The 27,840-nt window shown below is 35.9% G+C and overlaps 2 protein-coding genes across 13 annotated transcripts in view; one reads left to right on the forward strand and one right to left on the reverse strand.

Annotated features, from left to right (window-relative positions):
- The window catches only part of LOC131069610 (uncharacterized), a 49,323-nt gene extending 23,864 nt beyond the window's left edge, over positions 1-25,459 (reverse strand). For 2 of the 12 annotated variants that reach the window (XR_009372098.1, XR_009372099.1), the window contains exons 1-4: positions 25,008-25,453; positions 12,481-12,572; positions 9,511-9,652; positions 9,108-9,399 (exon numbers count right to left, since the gene is read on the reverse strand). Coding sequence is in view for 2 of the 12 variants with exons in the window: in XM_058005138.2 (XP_057861121.1) it covers positions 12,481-12,572; positions 25,008-25,131 (216 nt within the window). In the remaining 10 variants the exon portion in view is untranslated. Of the gene's footprint in view, positions 1-9,107; positions 9,400-9,510; positions 9,653-12,467; positions 12,573-16,567; positions 16,657-25,007 lie in introns of those variants that run through there. The other 10 variants (XM_058005138.2, XM_058005137.2, XR_009372100.1 and 7 more) reach the window with 9 other exon arrangements.
- LOC131069609 (receptor-like protein kinase HSL1) lies at positions 3,970-5,996 on the forward strand. Its single transcript, XM_058005136.2, has one exon. It carries the CDS (start codon positions 4,133-4,135, stop codon positions 5,801-5,803), a length of 1,671 nt encoding a protein of 556 aa, XP_057861119.2. The 5' UTR covers positions 3,970-4,132; the 3' UTR covers positions 5,804-5,996.
- Positions 25,460-27,840: the final 2,381 nt, after the last annotated feature.

The following is a 27,840-nucleotide window of genomic DNA, read 5'->3' on the forward strand; positions in this document are numbered from 1 at the left end:
GCTTATATTGAATACTCTATTAGCAAGTTTTGTTCAAAGGAAAGCTCTCTCTCTCTCTTCGCTTTCATTTGGGCCTGCTGGTTTTGAAAAAAAAAATGGAAAGGTAGCTCACTAGGTAGATTTGAGCTTGATTGCTGATAATCCATAATTATTTTTATATTCAAATCGCACTTGACTAATGCCGACGCTCTATCCTTAAATCGATAGTCTTTATGACTAATCGTTGTAATCAGGGATGCGCAACGTTAATCTTATCGTGCCCTCTCCTGACATAAAAATTGATCGACGGCATTAACCGCTTCCATGATTAATCTTCATTGTCTTAGTCGGTGTTGTCAATTGATGATGAGTTTTCAATTCCTCATTCCCTCATCGCTAAATCAATCCATATCGGGTTTTAAACAATAGTCAACGCACCCATTCATTATGGCCAAATGCTGACAAATGGAGTGTCTTCGTGTCTTTTCACAAGGACATTAGTCTTAACATAGGTAGTCATTCATTCTTATTGATCACAGTTTATTCCCTGATTGATGTGTTTATGCTTTTACGGTTCTTTTTATTTGCTATGTATCTTCCATCTTCCACGCTATTTCAAGGCAATATTCATATTAATATTGTTTATATAATTTAGGAATGCCCTATATGTTGAAGGGTCTTCTAATCTTATATCGGTAGATATCTTCACGTTTACAATCATTCATCGTTGCTTAATGAATTGCAAGTTATCTTTAAAGATAATACAAGTCATATCAACAATATGTGATCAAGGATCAGGTGATCATTTAGAGACAAATATTTTATTACAATTTTTTTTTTATATAGAAATCTTAGACAAATCAATGGACAACTAAAAATTAAAAAAATAATACATATTCATACATAACTATGCTTATCTATTCCATGAAGATTATAACACTTATTTTTAGCTCCAACAAAAATACAATGTAAGAAAAATTAATATGCCAACATGGCTACTAGAAGGAAAGGCATGAACTATTTCAAGTCCAATTGACCGATCATATACATCTATCATTATCTTTCAAAAGTATCAAAGGTGACATATGGAGGATTTAAGAATAAACAATTCTTATTCTATACTGAAAAAATTAGATCAAACATGAACACATGAATAAAAGATGTAAAACAAAAGCTGCTTTGACTTGTGCATACAACCAAGATTGATATAGGAATCAAAATATCAATTTTGATAAATTGAATCGTCCAAGAGCTGGATACATATAAAGAAAACTGAAAAAAATCTTGACTGTAGATGTAGTCTAAAAATAGCAGCAGACTTTGTTAACAAACAAATATAAACATAGGAGTCCAACCGTGCAGAGGATTTTCTATCCAATTAGGGGGTTGAGAAAATCAACGACATCTTCTTTATATGGGTTAGACTTGATTCTAGAGGCGTAAGGGATTGACGATGCTTGTCAAATTCATCTACCGACTCGTTCTCACATCAATATTTATGAGTCAATGCTTGGGGGCTCCAATTTTTGTGGTATACAAAAATGGAGAATCCGATTGAGTGTGATTGTATGCAAGATATACTGCCTATTCACATTTCTCAACTTTTTCTCGCTGAGGATGATGGATTCGAAAAGGCTATAGTTGATATCACTAGGCTATCAAAAAATGGAGATGTTCATGTGCATGATATAAGTATTTATGAAGAATTTCCAATGGTGATCATCTTGCCCTTGGGTCAAATATTTTGGGGGAATATTCTTACACATAGTTTATCAAGCCCAAAACACTAGACCATTCTTTATAGGCTATATCCATTTTCAACAATGACCCTACAGAAGGAATCCACCAACATTTTTGACGTCAAAGCAATCAAGGAGGAAAAAGATTATAGTGAAGGACTTTTACACCTTAGAGATGGGATCATCTGTAACAACATACAAGTGTTTGATTTCTTTTTGGGTCACCACTTTGACTACTTCTCCCCTGAACAGGTAGCGAGGATCTTTGAGGTTTATGAATGGTTGAGATTGCAAACTACCTCCATGGTTCAACTTATCAAAAATTAAGTTATAAAATACATTACAGCTTGTTGCAATGGACTTACCATATGAGGCATTTTCCAAAATTAAGTTATAAAATACATTACAGCTTGTTGCAATGGACTTACCATACGAGTCATTTTCCTTCATGAGGCATTTTCCTTCAACCATATATAGCTACCAATATGTGAATTATAGAACTCTCTAATGATATTTAAATACAAACAATTTTTTTCAAACATTGAAACATAGCATGAACCTCCTAGGACCAGAAACATAGCATGAACCTCCTAGGACCAGCAAAGTTGAAAAATATGATCAATTTTTAAAAAGATTACAATTAGTGTATGCCGAATTTCTGGATTAAATTGTGTTTTTTATTTTTACATCCAATTAACATACATACCATACTAGAGATGAATAATAGTGCAAGGAACATATCATACTACAATTTATATACTAAATATGGTGCAAGGAACATACATATCATACTCGAGGTGAATAATAGAGAGATTTATTTTTTGAGCAAGTCTTTTCGAATGGACATGTATATCTTCTATAGGCAATCAATAGAAGACTTGATTCTAATTTTTATGCAACTTGTTTCCCATGGTTTTTTTTAATTGTTCTAACACATTGGTCTTATAACTAGGCAAGAATATGCAATGTTTAGATAATGGGGTTGGACTAGTAATTAAATAATGGATATATGAAAATATTTTTAAACATAATAGGTAAAATAATTGAGTTGAATAGAGGCTAAATAAAATGAGTTATATGTAGTACATGGAACGATTTTTGAGAACTTAAGCTTTTCAAGGCAAAGTCTAGAATATTAACTTTATCTAAAATCTACTTAAGAGTCTAGGGGAATGTCGTCTTCCTCTTCATGTTAAAATGTCTCTACTTATTCATATATGGATGCTTCATTTCTTGAACTATTTTATATTAATAGACTAGCATAATGTGGGTTATTGAGAAAAATATTAGGACTACAATGTGATCAAAAACTTGATTTATTGTTGAATAGTTTTAGAAGAAGTGATCAAAAAACTTTAATTGTTTTCATAACTTTAATGTACTAATGTTTTAGAAAGTTTTAGAAAATGAGCAATCATTTAATATTAATTTCTATGAATTGAATGACATTCGCAAAAGTAATTGCATCTCCCCAAAATATGCTTAAGATTACTCTCTTAAGGCTAAGAGAGTTCAAAGTCTAATAAAGAGGAGCCCTTGCTTGTAGTTTACCCCAATCACCTAACCTTTCAAAGCACATAAATTGGCTTTTTGTAATAATCCTAACTTCAATCTCAAAAAAACAGAAAAAAAATTAAACGAAGCATCTTAAGAAATATTTATCTTTGAAAAAGGAAGCAATGGTAATAATTAGAATTTTTGAGAGAGGATAAAAGCTTATAATCTCTAAGCAACGAAAGTGCATCTACGATCCAATTTAAATTAAATAAATTAATATAAACTGCATAAACATATATATTTTTTTAAATGAACTTAAATTAAATCTTCGATCAATAAATACATAAAATAACTAAATCATATACTAAAATAACAAATATAAATATTAATCAAAATAAAAAAAATAAAAAATATAAGCTTTTCTCCTATCCAACAAACTGCTTGACTTTTAAAATGTTGGGAGAAAAATAAATTCGATACTATAAGCTTAAAGTAATTTTATTGTTCATCATTTTCTAGATAAGGGATATGATTTGGAATTTATATTAATTGCTCATATTGGCTCTTGATTATGTATCTTTATCTCAATAGGTATTTCTTAAGGGCATCGTCCGGGTGGGGGGCCCTCCCACCCAGTTCACCCGCCCCCGCAATAACGGCTTTGTCTAATGGAAAGAGGTGGGTTATCTTTTCGTGAGGCATGGAAAATGGCCTTGAAATTCAACGGAGAATGTATGAAACCGTTCTGGAATTGATATTAGTTTTCTCAATTTTCCATCGCGTGGACTAATTTAAGTCAAGCCCGCCAGTCAAACACATGAACATCTTTTTCGAAAGTACCGAAGGTCACGTGTTGCTTCTTTAAATAGCTTTTCGAATATATTCTGCAAAGCAAAAATTTTCCATATGCAGTAATCATGCTCCGCCGAGCTCTCCCAGTCCCACTTCTTTTTTTCATTCTCAACTATTTGCTTTTGCTTCAATGCTGCTCTTCCCTCTCGCATGATGGCGTTATTTTGCTTCAAATCAGGAAGGAGTGTTGGAGCGACACGAGTGATGCTTTGAGCAACTGGAACGAGTCTCACCAGAATCCATGCGCTTGGAAAGGAATCTCCTGCGATACATTAAACACTGTTACCAGTGTTGATATCACAGGTGCCCTGATTTCTGGCAACCTTACTTCTGATATATGCAGCCTACCCAATCTTAGAGACTTGACTCTCCAAGGCAACGCTTTCAGCGGTCCTTTCCCGCGTGGCCTCTTGGACTGCAAGCGTTTGCTAAAGCTCGATTTGTCCAGCAACCAGTTCGCTGGAACGCTACCTGGTTACATCTCAGAATTGGGAGAGTTGAGAGTCTTGAATTTATCACATAATGCTTTCCGTGGCTCCATTCCGACTTTCCTGGGCAATTTAACGCAGCTGAGGTCGTTGGATTTGTCGCATAATAATCTCTGGGGTGATATCCAGACTTCCTTGGGCAATTTAACGCAGCTGGAGGAACTAGGTATGTCCAGGAATTATCTTAAGGGCTATATTCCAACCAGTTTAATGGCTCTCTCAAATTTGAGAACACTGCTTCTCTTTGAGAACAACTTGTCTGGGTCAATTCCGACGAGCATTGGCCAACTGAAAAGCTTATCCAGTTTGGATCTTGCCATGAATCAGCTTCACGGCACAATTCCCCACGGCACAATTCCCCACGGAATTGTCAATCTCACATATCTGAGTGTTCTCAAATTGAATCTCAATCGGCTTACCGGAAAGGTACCCTCTCAGCTTGGGAAGCTACAACAGTTGACTATCTTGAAGCTGTACAACAACAAGTTCTATGGCTACTTACCCCAGAGTTTGGGTACATACTCCAATCTCGTTGAAGTTGATCTGATGGAAAGCGGATTCGAAGGCCCTCTGCCAAAAAATCTCTGTCGGGGAGGAGCGCTCTATCGCTTTAACGGCTCTTCAAACAATTTCAGCGGTACTCTACCTTCGTCCTTTGAAGATTGCAAATCTCTCCGCTATCTGTACATCAACAACAACAATCTGAGCGGTGAGATTCCTCCTGGGCTATGGGGTGCTTTCAATCTGAAGGAATTGTCTCTTGATAACAATAAGTTTGAAGGCAAAATTTCAGCTGCAATTGCTGAAGCGAAGAATCTGACTCGACTGGTGATGAGCAACAACCATTTCGAAGGAAGAATACCTGCACAAGTTGGACAGCTGACAAATCTTCAAGTGTTTGAAGCCAGCAAGAACCGCTTGTCAGGCCCCATTCCCCTCGAGCTCGCGAGCTTAAGTTCTGTCGAGGTTCTCCAGCTGGACCATAATTTTCTGTCAAGAGAAATTCCCAAGGAAATTATGACGCTGAAGAAGCTCGTTCTGCTCGATTTGAGTCACAATCGACTTACAGGCGAAATCCCTTCGGAGTTGGGACAACTGAATCTGAGTAATTTCAATGTATCCAACAATTACTTGACTGGACTCATTCCTGAAGATCTGGATAATCCTCGTTACAAACAGCGCGTTCTACCCAACCCATGGCTATGCGGGGGTCGGAAATTGAGGATACCTCCGTGTTCCTCTCCATAAGCTCTCAATGGACACTGTGAAAAATGACGCCATTCCATTTAACAGAAAGCCGATGAGACATACATCCTCCGCAATTTGAAGGAGTGCAGCGTTGTTATAAATAGAGGCACGTAATTCCCGTAGAAAGTTGATTTGTATCGAGCAAGATAAGATCTCGATATCCAGACTCGATGTAATTGTTTTAAATAAATAAAAAGATGTTTACTTGTGTATAAAATCAAACTGTGTTTGCTGTTGCAAATTTTATGTTTGGTGTAGCAGCTTTTATTTATTTGTGCATGTATTTCGAAATCCATATGATAGGTGAAAAATTGTCCATATAAACAAGAGCGAACATTCTGATTCTGTCCGATAGGTGCTAAGAAGAGGCCGCAATAGTTCATTTGAAGGAAAACTAAGCATCACAGGCAGGTTCTAATAATGAAAGAATATGGTATTTGAGCATTAAACTATTTGCCTCCTCCCTTGTAATACGGGTGGCTATTCGGCAAGGGCAACAAAAGTTAGAAACTTAAATCCTGAAAATACTGACTTGGATTCTGCAATTTATGACTTCGAGCTATCAGAAGCTTCCCCTTGAAAGTGCATAAGAGGGTCTTCTTCAAGATGAACATCATATCATCCAGTAACACCAAGACGTCCAATGAGTACTCATACACCAATCCAGTGATTATTAAATATTTACTAATAGCTTTTTAGGTAGCTTACTGGTTTCAAAAGTGTGAAAAGCCTAACATATAAGGTTATAGCTTACTCTTCGTTTTAACTTATATTCATGTTTGTTGGTGGATTAGGCATTAGTATCATGCAGGAAACTTGATCATATCTTTCAAAAGCTTCTTTTCCTCTGCATTCAGTATTCTTTCTTAGGTTAAAATGTTAACATACAGTGTTCATGAATACACGCATCCATGTGTGTTTCTGGCAACTTGCCCCTAAATGGGTTTGTTTTCTATGGCTGTTTCTTGTGCTATTCCCTAAGATCTGTGCAGGGAGAGAGCTTCGCAACAATCCAAAAATTGTTTTTCCAACTATCCCATCCAATGCTACAAGAAACTTGGTGGATGTAGATTCTGAAACAGCGGTTATAAACAGAAACAAGGAATGCTACAGCGAAGAAACTGTTTTCACACACATGAATCTTTTAGTTTTATTCATTCAGAATGGATTACATCATGCCTCAATCATGAGGTCTTTCCTCAGCTCAATACAAATCAGACTTTACAAGCTGCATCGAACAGCACGAGGACAATTCTTTATAAGGATTACCTTTCTTTTATTTTAGAGTAAACTGAACTGCTCTGTTCCATGCATTTAGCATTCACAAATATATAACTCAAATTTACTTCAAGACTTCTCAACTAACAGTCCTAAAAAATATCATCAATCATGTATAATACATACGCATCAATACAAACAGTGGAACCTCACAAAAATATAGCGAGTAAAATAAACATACATAACCAAGTTATTTGTATAATCTAATAGATGCTTGGACAGTTGGACTAGCATATTATCAGTCTTGATGGCATTTCTTTGTCTTGTTTCAATAACTGTTGTATTCATCTTTTGAGACCTAATGAAAGTTAAAATCCCCAATATGGAATGCAGTTATCTGTTCGATGGAATCGACTCCTAATGTGAACATGTCTGTCATAAATACAGATTAAAAGAGGGGTAAAAATTTATTCAAACCAGAAGAAACATACAGCAAGGGCTTTACACAGCCCTGTCAAGATCCACTAAGTGGTCCAATTTATGAGACAAATCCATAGGTAATTGATCCCTATCCACAATGTACCAATTTTGCATATGAGCAGAAGCCCATTTGACCAAACAATCCGCTACTCCGTTCCATTCTCTAAGAATATGATTGAAAGTGATAGAATCCACAGAAGCACACAAATTAAGAATCTGTTTAAACCAAAGCTAAATGCCAACAAACATCATCTAAAATCCACCTATTCAACAAATTCACCACCACTATGGGCTTGGTTCAATGGGCTTAGGTGAACCAAGCCAATATTTAAATATATTCACAACAAAACTATTGGGATAAACTAAACCTTCGTTTATATCGAAATGGATGATCAAGAACTCTTAAAGTTAAATCTTAAAACCTTTGCAAGAAAGCAAGGATAGTTTAAGGTGTTTGAGAAACGGAACTTCACTTCAGTAAAAGCATAGTAACTTCACACCAATAAAAGCATAATCCAGATAGCATATAGAAAGGTGGGAATACCTCAACACGGAAAAGTGATTACAAGAGTCTAAAATATTACAAACTTCAAGCTTCCAGAGTCTATGAATTATTGTTGAAGTTTTATGGAAAAAATTGTAAACAGAGATGTTGGTATTGGCAGAGCGTGATGGTTAAGTTGGAGTGTTGTTCTTATCATCAAGATTCAAACTCCACTGGGGTATCATTGATGATTGTTTATATCAGACATGAGGTATTCCATTTGTGACTTTACTAATTCATAACTCCAAATCAAAATCACTTACCCCTTTTAAAAAAAAAATTATGAACAGAATTTTTTGTACATTCAATGTTTGAACCAATTCTTGTAAATTTTTTATGTATCATCATGATGGAAGAAAGCATTAAATTTTTGGATTTCAATCTTGAACTTGATATATAGGTAACAAGTTACAAGGAGAGCTCAGCTAGACCTTAGAATAAAAGAAAATTTACTTAAATTATTGATCAAATCTTCCAGCCCAACCCAGAAAGAGTTCCATTTGCAGGAATACACTATAATTAAGCCCAAAAAGTGGAAAATTAAAGGATGGCAAATGTTCGCCACTCCTGAACATTATATTCCAAAATGTAGTTTTTTAATTGACTTTCTATTGGGTTCTCCAACCTTGTTTGATGAAAAAAAAATGTCAATCTTGCTTACAATGTTCGCCCCATTTCCATTCATCTTGTTTCCTGGATTCACCTATTGGGGTATCTATGGTAAAAGGGTGACACAGAAATTTTAGATAAAATTGGAAACGGATTTCAAATTTTTTAAAAAGTATGGCCAATAAGAAGCCATGACCATTTACAATAAAAAGAGGCCAGAAAAACATCATGCAAAACTCAATAGATAGACAACTAAACTGGGTGGAGCTTTGGAGCTTTGTGGTTAAGGCAGTTTCCTTGCATCCGTCTTAACAATTGCTGAGCTCTTGGAAAAAAATTTACTTTTATTTTAGATTACATTCTATGACCTTTCATCAGATAAGAAAAGCCAGTGAAGCCAGTGATGTTTAATGATTGTTATTAATAAAATATAAGTTGAGACAGCAGGTGTACCTTATCAATATAAGTTTGGAGAGTTTCAACTACAGAATGGATGTAACTTCTGACCATAGGGGGGCGACCGCATTGCACTGGATTATTCATATACTTTCTTCTCTCAAAAGCCGCATCATCATCATCGATATTTATTCCCCTTCCCAACCAATCAATCACATATACGGAGAAAATGCAGTTCATACTGTACATACAATTATTCAACAAATAGCTGTAGGATAGATACCCCAAACATAAACCACAAAATTGATGGCAACTTCAAGAAATTCTGTTGACGTACGGATAATCTCTCCTGCAAAGAAAAATACGAGCTGTAAAAACCATATCCAATATAAATTCAAAAGAAAAAGGTCAAAAAAATTATATACGTCAATGACAGAAATATTAAATCTCAATTTTTAACCTTGACGAGAGTGTTTAGAGCGATCCATGTCTACGCCAAAAAGACCAAAGAAAACATACGGGAGCAATCATGCTTTGACCAGCTCTCGCTTTTTTTTCATTCATTTCAGCTAGTTGCTTTTGCCTCCCACCACTACAAATAGCTGTAGGATAGATACCCCAAACATAAACCACAAAATTGATGGCAACTTCAAGAAATTCTGTTGAAATATTAATATACTATCCATTGCAAATTGGTCTAGACTAATCAACTATACATTGTATTGAAATATACTCCAGCTTCCAAAAAAATTCCCCTTGAACTCTATGCTCCAACAACGAACAAAGTTGTGAATATCATTAATCTATTAAGCATCTAACCATATATTGGACCCTTTGTCATGCCCCTAAACTAGACTGCAACCACTATTTATAACAGACTAAGGGATTAACAACATTGAGGGCCGACTCAAAACAAAAATAAGTAAAATTAAACTAAATCTATTTAAGTCCAACCTCCAAGTATATAATGCCTTACATTAGAAAACAAATTTTATATTGTTCGCTTGTTGCAAGGTGTGAGCCCTTGGTCTCCTTGTACTATGTAGCACAGTGCTCAGGTTTGTGACATTGCTGAACTGCCTCCTGTGGATTCTATAAGTTTAGTGGTTGTATCGGGCATTAACAGGTCGATCTTTTGGTGCAACGACAACCACACTTGTAGCATGGCCGACTCAGAAAGGATAAAACTAGATTAATAATTGAGTGCCAAACTCCCATGTTTAAACACCCAATTCAAAGACACATATAAAAGATGGTTAATCGCCCAAGTTTAAGGGAATGAGGGTAAAAATACAAAAAGAGTAGATTTAATAAGATAGCGAATTGAAGCAGTAATTATGATTAAGGACAGCGATTTACCAAGTTAAAAGCAACAGTTAGAATACAATGAGACGCCACTTGGGAGGGACATGAAGAGAATAGCTGCCAAAAGTCTGCTAGGACGGTGCCTAAGAGATATTCTGACAGTGTGTTGATACCCTAGAAACCCTACCAAAAAACGGATTTAAGAGTATGAGCCGCAAAACAATTGTAGTAATCTTTCAAAAGCTCATGGAAGAAGTCATCAAGAGCCCATATAGTGAAGGCATTAAGAATGAGGGTACCTTTTCTTTGGTTGCATTCAAGGATCAAAACAGTATTGCACGCCTTGAAGATATTGCACTAGCATGAAGTCTTAGAACTGTCAAGAAGGCTTTCACTACTTTTATTAAAAGCAAAGCCTGTGCTAAAAGTTTTCATGGTGATTCTAAGATAGAACAGAGATTTCATTGTTATGGAGCATGAGAAATGGATTAGATTATCACTCAACAGAGATCAACAGTCATGAACAGGGGCAAAGAATAGTCATGAAGAGAAATATAGTCCAAGAATATGCTAAGGTTCATTAGAACAACTATGACTAGCCATAACCATCATGCTAAGCCAAACATACAATAGACCTAGTACTGATGGAGAGATCAAACCCAAGACAATTCCAGATCCATCACAGTGAAAACAAGAGGCATCCATCATATAGTAGCATTTGTAAACACTATGTCATGGACTGTCATGAGTGAATAGCCATGAAGAGATAACAATAGTGATGAAAGGATAAGAGGGCAGTTACAAAGGTGGAGTGAAATGGATTTCAGTCCTTTCAAGCTTCGTAAGGACAATATGTTCCTTCATAGAATGTTTTGTTTATACTTGTGGAAGGTTAGTGTTCCACAAGGAATGACATGTTTCAGTCATAAAGGAGCTTTCAAAGACAATGAGCCTAAAGAGATGTTGAGACAGTGTTAGCATGCAAAGGCTTTTTTCTTGCAGCCAAAGGGTAGAGCATCAAATGATCAAGTAAAAGTGCATCAAGGCTTTTTTCTTGCAACTTTAAAAAACGATCCTAGTAAAACAGAAAGTGCAACTTACAAGTGAAAAAACATGTGATTTCATGAACAAGGTATCCACAGAGAGGATAGTCCTAAGAAGGACAAGACTTTGACAAAGATAATACAAGTTCAATGAGAGGGCAGGCCTAAAACAAGTTCGCAGTATGTATACAAACATAGGATCAAATGAGAACAGGGAGGTATCAGTCTAAACTACAATAGAGGCTTTGTGCTTTTGAAGAGATAGTAGTCTCGGTTACAGCCAAAGAGCAGCAAAGTGTGGAGAGTTATGACAGTCCAAAGGATTTATAGGACAATTATATTGAACTAGTCAAAACTAAAAAGGGAAATTGCAGTGCTTTAAAGAGTGATGAGCCTTGTAAAAAAAGACTTCAATGACAATGTAGAAGCATACCACTATCAAAGAGGCAACTGCAGTCATGACATCAAGGGAACAAGTGATCAGATATTAGTTGGGAAGAACTCAGATGGTGTTGGAGCAAGTGATGATGGAAAATATCAAAAATCTAATTTTTCGGTAGAGCAACTAAGTCCTAGAGCCTGACTTTAAGGGAACAAGGGCAGTGAGTCATCAACAACCACCTACGCCAGCACTCCAATCAAGGAACATAACATGAACATCTCTTTCAGACCAACTAGGAGCTTGTTAAAAAGTGGTTCACTACATAAGAAAGATTTCCGATACTGTTTGGGGAATTCTTTTGGTTTTTTCTTGTATACACAACTGAGATACAACTTGTAGCTCATTTTTCAAGTGGAAAATCAGTTGTAACATGCATTGTAATCAGCCTTTTCTTGAAAATCAATAAAGATTTGTTGTTCCTGCTTATGTTTCTTGTTATTTCGTTATGGTTGTATGCTATTTTTGAGAATTAATTGTGATTTAGCAAGTCCTATGTTTTCTTCTTCATCTACACAATGTTAAACAAGCAATGATATGTTTAGGACTATCCAACTCCAATGTTGCAGATAAGAAGGAACCTCGTGAATCAAAACCTATAATTAAAATTGAAGTGGAATGCGTTTGTACCAGTTTAACAAACCTGGAGTCCTCTATGCTCTTTCCTTGGTAATTCGCACAATATAGTGCCCTTTTTCTTTGACATCAAATAACAAAACTTCTCTAATGTAGAATCTGAAAATTTGAGAAGAGAGAATGAAGTTAAGGAAAACACAATCTGTAGAAACAATAAAAAATGAGGAAATTACAAAAGCACCGAAGAAGCAGCAAAACTTGAAATAAAAGGAGCAACAGAAGACAGATTAACATCACAACATTCTTTGGGTGTAGATTTTGACCTAAATCTCATGGTCAAAGGAGAAATTTTAAGCACCACCTTAAACATTTCAAATATCACTATTGTTTTATCTAAATTTTAACTATTAAAGACAGCAAAAATCAACATGCAAATACAAACCCTAACACTCTGTGTCAATATTTACAAAAGACAAAAAAAATTTGCTTCCTATGACAAAAATATGAGACATGGAATGTTCATGGATCACTCCCATTGAGCTCTACATTGACATTATTAATGAACCACAAGTCAGTTCCCTACATAAAATTCATCAAACCCTAAACAAAATGGGTATTCAATAACAAATATCAACATAATTGTTTCAGAATGAAATAAAACACAACAAAAAACAGATTCGTCCAAAAAAAAATCACTAAAACCACGGCAAGGGACTTAAGTTTTTGCTTTCAATATGCCACTGAAAGAAAATGGGCATTTTGTCAAATAGTTGTCAAACACTCTGAAGAGCTAAAAACAATGGAAAATGAGCAAAACAATCTGTTGTTACAGAAATAAGAATTTGTAAATATGCAAGTATTTATTTCTCTAACCTCAATGATGTCAAATACAATTGCCATTAAGAATGAATCTAGAGTGGACAACACTTAGGATAGGCACTATTGTTTTATCTAAATACAATTGCGCTAATGAATGAATCTAGTGTGGCGAACATTATATATTAATTTCAAGACAAACAACATACAAACTAATAAAAAAATCTAATTAAACAATTGTCCAATTTAAAAGACAATAAAACTTAAATTGCGAGATATATAATCACTCACGTATGATGATCTATCAATAAAATGACCACTCAAAATTGTTATTCGCTTCTTATGCAAAATATAAAAAAAAAAAAAAATTAAAAAAATTACCAATAAAGTGACCAAGAATTAAAGTAGATACATTTTTCATACGACAATACAAAAGATGTACTAAATAGAATTTGGGACAGTGTTATCCCACAATGCCTATCATCAGGGGAAATACTGAAGTAGCATAGCAGTTCTTATGTCTCAGAGGGGCGCATTGCAGGCAAACAGTGCATAAAGCTACTTCATGTAATAAAATTTTAATTTTTCTTCTTGTCAATATTTACCTATATGGAATAGGATCTGCTCTGAGAAGTAAAACATTATTTCAATGGGGCTTTCCTTGAATCTAACTTGACGTAGGTACCTTCCATCATAGGTTAGAGGCTTGATAAATTCAATAAAATGACAATAAAACAAACTAAACTGAGATGTAATGACTACATGGTAGCACATCTATCTATAGCAGTAAGGCATTTGCAATTTCCTGTTTACATGAAGAAAACAAGGGCAGCAAGTGAGGAATACAGCTCAATGATACATAGTTGACTACAAAAGGCCTCGCTCCCATTAATGAGAAGGAAAACTAATCTTCAAATTGAAATAAAGCATTGTACATTAAATCTGAATATGAAGCACAACAGAGAGGAAAAAGCAGGGCTGTAAATGCAGTGAATATTTGGATGAGGTAGAAACCATTAAGATCAAGGCCTTCTGCCTCCTACCTGAATTCATTTTCTGCAATTGACCAGAAACATATTCAGACTATGTGACATCTTACCTTTGAAAGAATTGTTGCATGCTTACTTAGGAAGGATTTCTACATGCTACTTACTATAGCTTTAAAGGTTGTGCTACATAAGGCAAGTTTGATGTGCCTTGGGTTTCCTCCATATCTCTGGGATTGTCTCTTCACCATGGCAGATTCCATTCTGTAAATAGACAGCATAATGATGGTGCTGACAGTTATATGGGATGCCTGTTAGTTTAAGGGCTTGCATTGAACACTGTTGGTATGTCACCCTATGATGCGTCTGATACATTACAGAGATAGCCCATGTTTTGAGGGGGAAAGAAGGTTCCACATCCGTGTTTGGTTTCATATGACAACATATCCAAGACTGTAGAAGCATCATACATTTACAAATAATCTCCATTACTATGGAGTAAACTGCTCGTGTATGCAAGTAACAAAGTTTTAGATTAGGTTTTGCTAAATGTGGAACCATTGACAAAGTCTGTAAACCGTTTTTCAGAATACCTCAAACAGGCATCGTCTCAAGCAATGAAATACAATGACTACAGGATATGCATAAAGTGTATTTGTTGAAGGATCTGCAGAAACTTTCAAATAAATTCTATCAGCAAGGATAAAGCATGGATGAAGGCACACGGACGGTTTGACAGAACACCCCGAGGAAATGTACTCTCGTAGTATAAATGAAAAGTGTATGGATAGTCATCACGGTGTACGAAACAAAGTGGCAACCTCTGTGGCAGACGTGTGCAATATATGGGAGCACAAATGATACCGATGAGAAACATTATTCAAAATGCTTCAATTATATCGTTTCAAAGAATTATATATATGCAGGCTGTGCACATGGATTTGTTTAATAACTTTTAGTAATTAATTGTAAATAGCACGCATAAAAATCAGAAAGTCAGAGGATTTTTTCAGATGATATGGTTTCAATTGCCCTTCTAGACGCACACGCAGGTTGTGGAACCATAGCAAAGCATGCCCAACTGTTTGACCGAATGTCATGAAGAGATGTTATCGCATGAACACAATGATTGCAAGGACTACACAATCGTTAGATACGTTCAGACAAAGGCAAATTGCAGGTGTAAACCCAAATTCCATAATGTCCACCAGCATCTTCATTGCTCATACCAAAATGGAAAAATTGAAACAGCGTATGGATTTCCGCCAGCATCTTCATTGCTCATACCAAAATGGAAGAATTGAAACAGCGTATGGTGATCCATTGAAACAGAATGTTTCACTTATTTTTGTCAGATATTATAGTTGGAAATGCTCTGGTAGAAGTGTATACAGAGAATGGAAGTGTAGATTAAGCAAATGAATTGTTCGACATAATGCTTGAATTATGACATCTCATGGCATACCATGTTTGCACGAATTGTACGAAATAGAATTGTTGATAAAGCTTCAAAAAATTGAGGGCAAAAAAGGCTAATGTACGCGTATGTAAATTGTGAAAACATAGGCAAAGAACGTTAACTGTTTGGGAAAAATCCTTCAAACAAATGTGATCTCATGGATACCAGGATTGCGGCATACATGCAGGACATAGACAAGGCACGTAAATTGCTTGGCATAATGCTTTTAACAAATGTGGTCTCCTCATATATGCAGCAGAATGAGAGCATTTACTATATGTCAGAATGCTTCATAGAGGCGTGATTTCAAGGAATAAAATGAAATAGAGCAGAATGTGTACAAATGGATTGCGAAAAATTGGATCGACCGACCATAGATAGTAGTCGAGAACCCGTCATAAGAATGGGCCTTGCCATAGCCATGGACCGACACAGCTATGAATAGTCCTAATTTAGTGAGACGGAACCTCACCAAGTCTCCCAATGTTTCTTGAAGCTGGACACGCCCATATCACCCCATTCGCCATTCAAAGCCCCGAACCCGCCCGGGCACTCAACTGAGATTATGTTGTATGTAATAACGATCACTCGGGAGAGAGAACCACTCATAGTGCCACAATACTTCGAGGATTTAAGGCCACGGTGAATGAAGGAGAAGAAGGGAAAGCTTTGACTCGAAGATCCCCAGGCTTCATCACAAAGGTATGCCCTCTCGGTGGGATATAATGAAAAAACACTTACAAACTAGCAGTGCAATGGGTACGCCAAACCCTACTGAAGAGAAAAAAAAATTAAAAAATGAAATAAACCAACAAAGAAAACACAAACAGGGTGAGCTGCATGTACGGAGGATGTGGAAGCAAATCCCAAAACCAGGGGCCGAGAATACATACCTGTAGTTTTTTATCAATTTACAAAGTCATAACCAGGGGCAGAGGCAAGAAAGCAGCCGCAGACAGGGGCAGACACTGGTGACCAATCGGGCTAAGACAATTAAAATAATTTAAATAATAGTTTAAATGTTCAAGACAAAATATTAATTTTATCTTAAAAAAATCTTGAACTGCCCTCTTATGTAGTATTTGTCCCCACTGGGCCTCCCTATATGAGACGGCGTTATTTTGCTTGAAATCGGGAAGTAGGATTGGAGGGACACCAGTAATGCTATGAGTAACTGAAAAGGGTCTCACCAAAATCAATGAATCTCTTGTTATACATTTAACAATGTTACCAGTGTTGTGCGCTGATTTCAACCAACTTTGACTTCTGCTATGTGGGGCTACCCAATCTCGAACACTTGTTATATTTTAATTATTAATTAATTATTGAAACACTTATTATATTTTAATTATTAATTAATTATTAAACACGGTCAATGCTACAATATGGGTGCTGTATAGACAAAGTTCCCAATCTCTCTGTGTTGACTTTCCAAGGCAATGCTTTCAGCGGCCCCTTCCGACGTGGCCTCTTGCACTGCAAGCGTTTGCGAAAGCTCAATCTATCGAGCAACCAGTTCGCTGGAACGTTTCCCAGTCATATCTCCGAATTGAGTGAGATGAGAGTTGAATTTATCACACGATGCTTTCAGTGGCTCCATTCCGACTTTCCTGGGCAATTTAACACAGCTGATGTCGTTGGATTTGTGGCAAAATAATCTCTGGGGCGATATCCCGACTTCATTGGGCAATTTAACGCAGCTGGAGGAGCTGGATATGTCGCAGAATCATCTCTGGGGCAGTACTCCGACAAGTTCAATGGTTCTCTCAAATTTGAGACTACTGTATATCTGCGAGAACTTGTCTGGACGAATTCCAGTGAATATTGACCGACTGACGAGCTTATTCGATTTCAAATGTATCCAACAATAACTTTTCTGGACTCGTACCTGAAGATCTAGATAAACCTCGTCACAGGCAGCGCGTTCTTCCCAACTCGTGGCTATGCGGAGGTCAGAAATTGCAGTTACCTCCAATTTAAAAGATCATTTCTTCAATATAAATTATTTGGTTAAGTTTAAGTTGATAGAAACTACATTGAAAATTTAGGCCGATGATCTACAATCCAACTATAGCAAAAAGCGTTAATTTTTATGAATTGCAAAATTTTTGTTAGTATCCTTTGTCTATTTCCATCATCTAGTCATACATAAAATCTGAGAGACCATTTCCCCCTCTCACTCCTCCATTTCCTCCTTTCACAGGATTTTAACATCCCTCCAAATACTTTTTCCTTGGCTAGGTATTTTTTATTTTCCTACACCCTCATTTTATTCGTTTTACTTCAATGTCGTGTTGGACCTAGATACCTTTTGTCACCACTCCACTTCGCACCTATAATCCCTCATCAAAATTCCAAACGTATCATTCTTTACCTTTTTCCTACAAGCCCATTCTAACTTTTCCTATAAACTTCTAGTGGGTTTCTATACCTACATTTCAACCTGCTTATAAATAATTAATTATATAATGACCAATCGATGGAAGCATATTGAGGGAATAAATGTTAGATCAAATATTTAAAGGAATGAGTCTATTTTCTTTTAGTTTTTTTTTACAAAGCTCTTTTTTTATTTTACTTTTTTCATAAATGTCATATGTGAATATGGTGTCATTATTTTTAGACCATCTAAAGATTTGTTATGAGATATTATCACAAATGTTAATCATATTTTTTATATTTTTAATGTCGATATGCATTCTACAGCAAAGGGTGAAGTGTGACCGTGTTAATATTAACTTTTATCTTTTAGCTTAATTTTGACAATCATTCACATGTCAAAATATTAATATTAATTATAAACTCGAGATATAAATAAACACCATATAAAATAAAACATACCATCATTCAAATTATAAGTTTTAGATAGATATATAAATATAAAATAAAAACAAAGATATTTAAAAATAATCCATTATTTCATAATTATAGTATTCCTTTAAAAAAAAATTATATTTTTTTTATTTTTTATGTTTTATGTTTTTTGAACAATGATAAGTAGTTTAAAATTTAAATTAAAAAAAACTACATGTCAATTATCGAATAAAAAAATTGTATCTAAGGAAAAAGAAATAATGTAAATACAATATAATTTAAATATTATTATATGTAGTAAATATAATTTAAAATGAAATAAAATAATTTTAAAGTAAATAAAATAGTTTCAATTGATATCTATCGACATTTCTTTGGATAGATGTATTTAAGATATCTATACTAGTTCCTATATCAAAACTGACTTATGATTGTTCCAAACCCTGTGATTTGTGTATTGTCAATGCTCAAACCAATCTCAATGGTGTTTTGTCTATTGAACACCTTTGTATTGTTATAATTAGAACAGTTTATGGATTATGATCTTCAAAAGATATTCCTAAGGAATGGTCAAATTGAACGATAACATATGTCGATGGTTTAGGTCGCATACTTCCAAGTTTGTATACAATATTTCGAATATATATCCTAGAACTCCATTTACAAGACCAATTCCTATCCAAAGGTTTAAATCTAACGTCTCTTGTAACCTTCCCAATTAATAATCCTACTTCAATTGTATTAAAACTTCTCATTGCATGTGATGGGATGCTTTAATGAGTATAATTTATTCATATAATGATTATGAACATCATCATGTGTAGAAAACAAATGAACATTGTTATCAGAGTCTTCATTTCTTGTTGTGTTCATGCTCATATTGATTCTTGTCATCAATTGCAAGGTTTGCATCACTTAGATCTAACAATAGTTGACAAAAACTTTGTTGCTCAATGTCTTCTCAGAAACCCAAAAGCACTAATGATTATTCTAGAAATAAATTCTAGGTAACACCTTTACGAATTTTTATTAAAAAATATAAAAAATTCACATCACTCTGAAAAATCTCGTCGACCCTCTCTGATACCATGAAAAATAATTAAATGATAATTTAATAATCGGATAAATTAATTACCAATATACAAACGTATATAAAGGAATTACAAGACGATGAGCTAAAAAGAAAACTATGCATTCCTATAAAATTCTAATAGTTAGTATCCTACTAAAATATTGCCCCTAGGTTAGGTTACACTCGAGTCTCATGGAGGGGGGCTTCCTAAAAATTTTAATGGGCAATGAGATTTTTTAGGATTATTTTAAAGCAATGGTACCATGAATTTTATTATGCAATTTTGATTTAAAAGTTTAAACTTCGAAATTTAAGGAAGTTGGTGTTCTCATTCATTTTGTTATTTAGCATATTACATTTATATGAATAAACAAATATTTTTTTAAAAAAATGCCCATGAATTTTGTACTCTAATTCAGCTTAAAAGTTTAAGCTCCTAAATTTAAGGATGTTGGTGGTTCCATGAACTTTGTAGTGTAGTTTAGGTTTAAACTCCTAAATATAAGCAAAATGGTGGTAAATAAATTTAGTTTTACTTCTAAATTTTAGATGATTAACAAGTGGCATAAAATATTCCTAAGCTAGTGGGACAATTTCTAGCCCACCCCACTTCCACTAGCTTAACTTTGTACGGCCTAAAACATTCCTATTTTTTAGGAAAGGATTCCAAATAAATAGATAGCCAAAAAAAAATCTTCATGAGACCACCTCTTCTTTAAAAATAAAGCTTATGCCCTCCATGAGACCCATGCCTAATTGATAAAAATTGAAAAACTATAGATACTTGACAAGTGAAAGGAAAAAACCTAAACTAGTGAGACAATTTCTAGGCCCCCACCTTTCTTAACCGCTGAAACTAGTTTTTTAAAAAAATTGTAATCGTTCCCGTAACAATTTTAATTTTACTTCATCAGACCGCCTGCACCTAAAATGTAGATCCTGACCCCTCATCAGAAATATTGTACGAAATATTTGGCAGCAGTCCTGCTTCGCCCGGTTCTCCCTCTTTTCTTTTTCATTTATTATCAAATATTTTGCTTCAAATCAGAAAGGGAGATTGGAGGGGCAGCAGCAATGTTTAGAGCAGCTGGAACGAGTGTCCCCAAAATCCATGCGCTAGGAAAAGAATCTCTTGGGATACATTCAACACCATTAACAAAATTTCATTTTGTGAAATGTACGGGAATCTCTTGTAATTGTGCAGATTTATGCCTGAAAGCAACAGGAATGAAAAGATTCTCACACACGAACAAGGAGTTGGCCATGGAAGTAAAGGAAGATTTCAGTAATATATTTTCCAAATCCTGCTGAGGACTTCTTACACTCAGTTTTCCTTCTAGACAAGAACTCATCAGATATAGCAGCAATTGAGAATACAATAGCGTTTGATTATAGACAGCAATGGACCTTGCATCGTCTCATTGTGAAATATTTCAAAACCTTCCATTTTAGTTATTTCGCAAAGTTGCAAGCAAAACATATTGTCGACATAGGGTTCGTTGATCGCTGGGCTGACACCAGAATATGCTCTATTTATTGTTATCAAGCAAAACATATTGTCGATATCCTCCGGATTTGTGTATGTTGAAACGTGAGAGTGCATTGTTACCAGGCGTCAATGTAATTGTACAAGCCTGTCAACACGACATTTCCGAACTTCACAGAAATGTTTACCGTCCCAAATTCCGCTCTCCCGATACAGAATTGGTATACATATTAGCACTAATTATCTGGCCCCTGACGAATCCTTTTGAAGAGAAAAATGGCCAGGAGCTGGATCCAATGAATTCTTCCAACAGACTAGCTTTTGCTTTCCGCCAATCTTCATCCCGGTAAGCCGGTAGCGACGGTATAGTTGAAGCTTTGCCGAGCAATCTCAGATTTATTGCCACCAGAAATTGCCAGAATCTATCATTACAGCACGCAGAGCCTTGTTCGACACGTTGACCCACCAAAGAGAAGCACCCTCTGTGTCACAGTCCGAGACTACCTTGTCTGGACAACTTCAAAACGCCAGTCTTCGTCTCTGTGGACACTGTGGGAAATGACACCTTTTCATTCAAAGGAAACAGACAAGGCATACATCCTACGCAATTTGGAGGAGATCAGCGTTATTGGAAACAGAGACACGAGATTGTGCACAACGAGCAAGCGGTAGCTGTTAAGAAGATCTGGAATAAAACGGGGGAGGTGGAAGCCGTGGAACTCATCTGGCAGGAAGTGGGATTTTTCAGGCACGTCAACATGTTCTGTTAAGCAGATCTGGAAGAAAATGGGGAATTGGGACTCTTCCGGCCCATCAACATCTGCTGTTAAGCATATTTAGAATAAAATGGAGAAGTAGAACTGTGGAACTCTTCCATCAGATCTGGAATAAATTGGAGAAGTGGGACCCTTTCAGCCCACAAACATCTGCTGTAAAATAAATCTGGAATAAAATGGGGGAAGTGGGACTCGTTGGGCCCACCTTATGTTGTTAAGCAGATCTGAAATAAAATTGGGAAAGTAGGACTCGTTGGCTACAAGTAGGCCTGGAATTTGACGGCCATCCCTGCCTGTCATGAATTTTTTTTATGACGGTTTAATAATTTAATTGTCTTTCATTTTACGTTTTTAAAAAAATGTTAAGTTTCAATTTTTTTTTAATTCGTGAATAGTTTAATATAATTTTTTTAAGCTTCACAGAATCATTTTAGATTTTTGTATTACAATATTTTAAAAAATTAGAAATGATTATATCTTATCATTTCAATTGTTAGAAGTTTCTATATTGATATTTAAGACAATTTTTAAAAAATATTAAAAAATAAATTGACAAAGTTTCTAAATTTATATAAGAGAAAACATACTAAACATTCATATAAAAATAATATAAAATTAGAAACAATTATCTCTTAATCCTACCATTTTAAAATATTCTAGAATAAATTCATATATTTATAATAAACATTGTAAAATAATATATATCAATATATATTACCTATTATAATATTTTATGGCTTATTAATAATTTGAAGTGTCATATATACGATATGTTGAAAAAATAGCCTGTGGATACATACGGTCCATTAATTTTATTAGTTGTAAAATACGATTAAAAGTGCAAAAACAGCCATATAACCTGTCAAATTCAAGGCCTGGGTACAACAACATATGCTGTTAAGCAGACCTAGAATAAAATGGAGAAGTGGTCTTCACCACATCGAAATTTGTTGTTAAGTAAATCTGAGAACTTGGATTTGTCGGATACATCAACATCTGCTGTTGAATGGATCTGTAATAAAATGGAAAGGTGGGACTTCTCCAGCACACCAATATTTGCTGTTAAAATAATTTATGCAGTTTTCACAAAACCTGTAGTCTTCTTTTTTCTCGTAGAGGACTTCTCTCCTTGATTTTTTAAAAAGAATCTATTATAGCCTTTTTGAAGGCTTTAATTTGATTTGACTTCCTAAAAATCAAGAGCTTCACATTTTCAGAGGTGACTTTAGACCTTGGCAAATGATACCAAATCTTCTGTTTGGCTTCGATCTCCTTTTACAAGAGTTGGCTTCACCTCTGAATGGTGGCTTCTGCGTTGACAGCGCAGAATTAACTGTGAAAATACTTTGCCCGTTCGACATGGGCAGCTTCCCTTACTAAAAAAAATATCAGCAAACTGTTGTGATCTTTGCCGATCTCCTCTGGTGGCTAAACTTTCTGCTGCAATTTCTTCTCTTTGCGTAAAGAGGAACAAAGAGCCATATCCTTGGCTTCGCTGTCTCAATCTTCTATGTGAACGATGGCTGCAGCAACACAGATTCATGAACAAATTCGCCAAGCCTTTCTTTAAGGCTAACGGCTTCCTACCAGGCAGCACCAACTTCTACACACTTTGGACAGGGGCCTCCTTTGAGGACAACAATTTGATCTTTTGTATGGCAGATGAAACTTTATTTTCCCTTGGGTAGTGGCTTCTTCACACCGACATCTTAGCTAACTTGGGGCAGTTTTCCCAAAAAAAAATACAACTTTCTCCTTTTTCACAACAATAGCTTTACAAAGTTGCAGCCTATTTTTAAACTGATGCGAACACTATCCTCTTGGTAGCGATTTCTTCCAGGTAGCCTTCTTTACCCTTGTCACTGGCTTTTCGTTTGGCCAATTTCTTGCTTAGGAGAAATGACTGCAGGGTGCCAGGTTTTCTTGAAACAAATGGTTGTAATGGTTTGTAGATACTTCAAACTCCTCGCTGCGGCGGTGATATCTTTGAATGCAGATCTTTCAATCAAGCGATCCCTTTGTGGCTGCTGGCTGTTCAAATGCAGCAATCGTCCTCCTTTTCCAGGGATTTCACATCATTCTCATATAACACATCTGGCAGCGGTCTCTTCCACGGTTATTGATTTTTTCTCATTTGAGATTCTTTGCAATTGATTTTCTCCTCACAAACTTTTCTTTAACCCACGATCTTTTGTATAACTTATTTCAACAATCTCTATCTTCAACTGTATTTTTAATTTCAATTGAAGAAAATTAAAAACAAATACAAAAATTGCTCTGAAAGCATATATCTTTATATTTATTCAAACTGAGATTACAAACTTCTTGGTTGAGTGATCAAGGGTTAAATCATCAGGTCTGCCTCTTTATATAGAAGTCTTAGACAAATCAATAGTCAACTAAAAATAAAAGAAAGCACATACACAACTAAAATTACAATTTTATTCTATTTTTAGAAATTCTATTCATACAGAAAAAACTGCAATTGAATTCATGCATCATTATGAACAAATTAACATGCCAACAGACTCTTCCAACACACCAACATCTACTGCTCAGAAAATCTCGAATAAAATTGGGGAAGTGGCTCCAACGCTCGCTGTTAAGAAGATCTGAAATAAAATGGGGGAAGTGGGACTCGGGCACACCAATATCTGCTATTAAGCATACGTGGGATAAAATGGGGAAAGTGGGATTCGTCGAACCCACCAGCGTCTGTTGTTAAACAGACCTGGAATAAAACGGAAATGGGACTTCTTGCACACACCAACATATGCAGTTAAGCAGATTTAGAATAAAATGGGGGAAGTGGGATTCCTCCACACACTGACATTTCCTGTTAAACAGATCTGAAATAAAATGAGGAAATGGGACTCAGACACATCAACATCTTGAATAAAATGGAAGTGAGACTCATTTAAATAAAATGAGGGAAGTGGAACTCGTCTAATACACCATCTGCTGTTAAGCAGATCTGAAATAAAATGGACAAAGTGGGACTCTTCTGGCACAGCTACTGTTAAGCAGATCTGGAATAAAATGGGGAGGTGGGACTCATCCCGCACATCAGAAATCTATTGTTAAAAAGATCTGAAATAAAATGGGGGAAGTGGAACTCGTCGGGCACACCAACAACTGTTGTTAAGATCTGGAATAAAATGGGGCAAGTGGAGGTAGATACTTACATCTTGAAGCTTCTCGGTTGCATTCCAAGCTGTTTGTAAACAAGTTCATGCCCAACAGCAGCTTTCGACAGTCTGCACGTTGGCCCAGGACCGCAAGCCTCGTGGGCTTAGTTATATGCATCATGTTGCTCCTCTCCTATATTGCACAGGGATGTGAAATCGAGCGACATTAAAAGCTTTCTCTTGAGTGAAACACTTTTGGTCTGATAATACCATCAATGCGCCCCCCCCCGGCCCCCATTAAAAGCTTCTTGTGAGTTGAGCAGTCCTGACGAAAGCATCTGTCCATTTGTCATTGGATTGTTTAAGGGTTTGAATCTGATATTCAAGCTTGAAATGGCATTCCCCAGACTCTTCTCAGGATGGTCGCCCATATTCTATCCTTGTGGGAGGAGTACCTTTTTTCACAAGTAATGATGGCAACTTCGTGGAAATCACAAACTTTTATTATGTGAACCAAACTTGTCGTAGTGCGCACATGGATTTCGCTTTTAAGCAATTTCGTAGTGCGTACATGGATGTCGCTTTCGATATTAAAGATGAGGGAAAATGCCAAAACGTGAATGACCCGCAATGCATTTAATCGTCTTGACTTACAATGCGTCCATTAGACTTTGCGACAATTAATATCAATTCCAAATCATATCCCATATTCGGAGAAGATGACTCACAAAAAGAATTATTGTCATGCCCATCAACATTTTGAATATTATTTCATACAACATTAGGTGGTGGTTGTAGCTATTTTGGCTCCAAAACGGTATGTCTTTACATGATGTCGAAGGCATACCATTCATGTCTGAAATGTCCATGAGACCGACGTGCCTGGGACCCACTGATGATATGGAGGTATTTGTCGTGGCAATGACATGGATGATGTTGCCTTTTTGCGTTGACGGAAAAACTTGCTCGTGGTTAACATTTTTCCGGTCAATGTCACGATGATGCAACGGTTACATCGAGCGAGGCGGTTAACATATCGTCGGCCACGCGGTTTACATTTTTTGGTAACCGGCTTTATTGCGTCCACGAGTTGACTAACATCGGCAATCACGTGTTATGGGCACAGTTTTCAAAAAAAAAAATTAATTTTGAATGAAAAATCGATTTCGCAAAAATTTTGGATGTATTTTGTACAGGAGCTGCATGCAAAACACAGTGGAGGCGAAACAAAATATTCGACGGTGTAAATCCATGTCGATCATGGCATCACAATGTCCCTGGTTGAATCACTGAGCGAAGGAGTTGCACTTCCATTGGAGTTATAAGTATGCATTGTCAAAATATATGTGGCTCCGAAGGGGAGGACAAAAGTCGACCACATGCATAACGTGAGTTGTCTGGGTATATCGTTATCACCTGTTAACATGCGGGCTTTTTCATGTGCAGGGATGAGGTATTGTAGCGCACAAGTGGGTGGGATGATTGAAGATTGTTGTGTAGGGTTATGGTGGCATCAATGAATTCAAACCCTAACAGATAACAATAGTTTTATCATTCCTTTGTCAACCCTGTGTTTTCGGTTGCAATTTTTTATATCATTTTTGTCGCAGAGGTGGTTGTGAGTGTGCCATTGGGAAGTGTCAAGAGGACAACGATTTGGGTGGAGGCTTAGGTGGTTGCGGTAAGTTGAAACCCTAAGACATTCAATAATTTTTTTTTTAATTTCCTGTGTCATTTTGTGTTCTGTTTGTGAAAATTAGGCATCATTTTGCAGCATGGTCGTGTTAAGATACCAAGGTTCATTGTTTGTGGGTTGGCAGAGTGAAGAAGATCTACAAGATTTTAAAGGTATGTATATTTCCATAATTATATGTGTCAATTTTCCATAGTGAGCAGAGCTATTAAAGATGAAATGCTCGTTCTTATACATGCACATTAAAAGCCAGAAAAAATAATAATAATTGTTGTCATGTGTGTGTGTCTGTGTGTGTGTGTGTGTGTGTGTGTGTGTCTATATATATATATATATATATATATATATATATATATATATATATATATATATGTGTGTGTGTGTGTGTGGGTTTGGCAGGCTGTGTATATTTTGGCTCTTTGTTGAAGGGCGTCTGATTTTTGAAGGCTTGGTTGTTGATGGCTCATTGTTGAGGGTGGATTTTTGGGACTGCAGTTTTCTATGTCGTGGTGGGCGTGAGCTATGTTTGGATTTTGTTTAAAACCTACAGGATTAGCATTGTTTGTTTGCAGTTTGACATGTGCTAGTGTGTGTGTGTGTGTGTGTGTGTCAATATGAAGCAATATACACACAGGCACACACACATATATATAGAAAAGGTGATGCAGATGATCCTTTGACCCTGCAATTCAACAAACATGTCCTTTGCAATACAGAGGAAAACGACAGAATAAAACATATACAAAAGAAACTATGGAAATATTATGCTCTGTTTCCATTATTCTCAGTTGCTCATTAGATCAAAAAAAGAAAACCTAAACCTAGCAGTCTCTAACCCTAACGCGACAATATGCGTCTATTCTGGCTCCAAAATAGGCAAATATTCGACATAGGTTGAAGCTATTCTTGCTACATGTAGAGGCAAACAAGAAACGCAAACAAACAAGGCAAACCTTGGTGATTTTAAATAAAATCCAAACCAAAGCAGTAAAAATATGAGTTATAGAGGTGGATTTCAACATACCCCAAGCCGCAGCACGACACAAAAAATTGCAGTCCCATAAACCCCCCTTCAACAATGAGTCAGAATAGACGCAGGTTGCTTCAACAAGGAGCCCTTCAACAATAATGTTTTCGTTCGTGCATTAGTCTTCCTTTTTCCACATTAGGTAGATAAAAGAGGCGTGATGTTTTCTA

Source organism: Cryptomeria japonica, chromosome 3 (genome assembly GCF_030272615.1).
Source record: "Cryptomeria japonica chromosome 3, Sugi_1.0, whole genome shotgun sequence".
Classification (NCBI taxonomy): domain Eukaryota; kingdom Viridiplantae; phylum Streptophyta; class Pinopsida; order Cupressales; family Cupressaceae; genus Cryptomeria; species Cryptomeria japonica.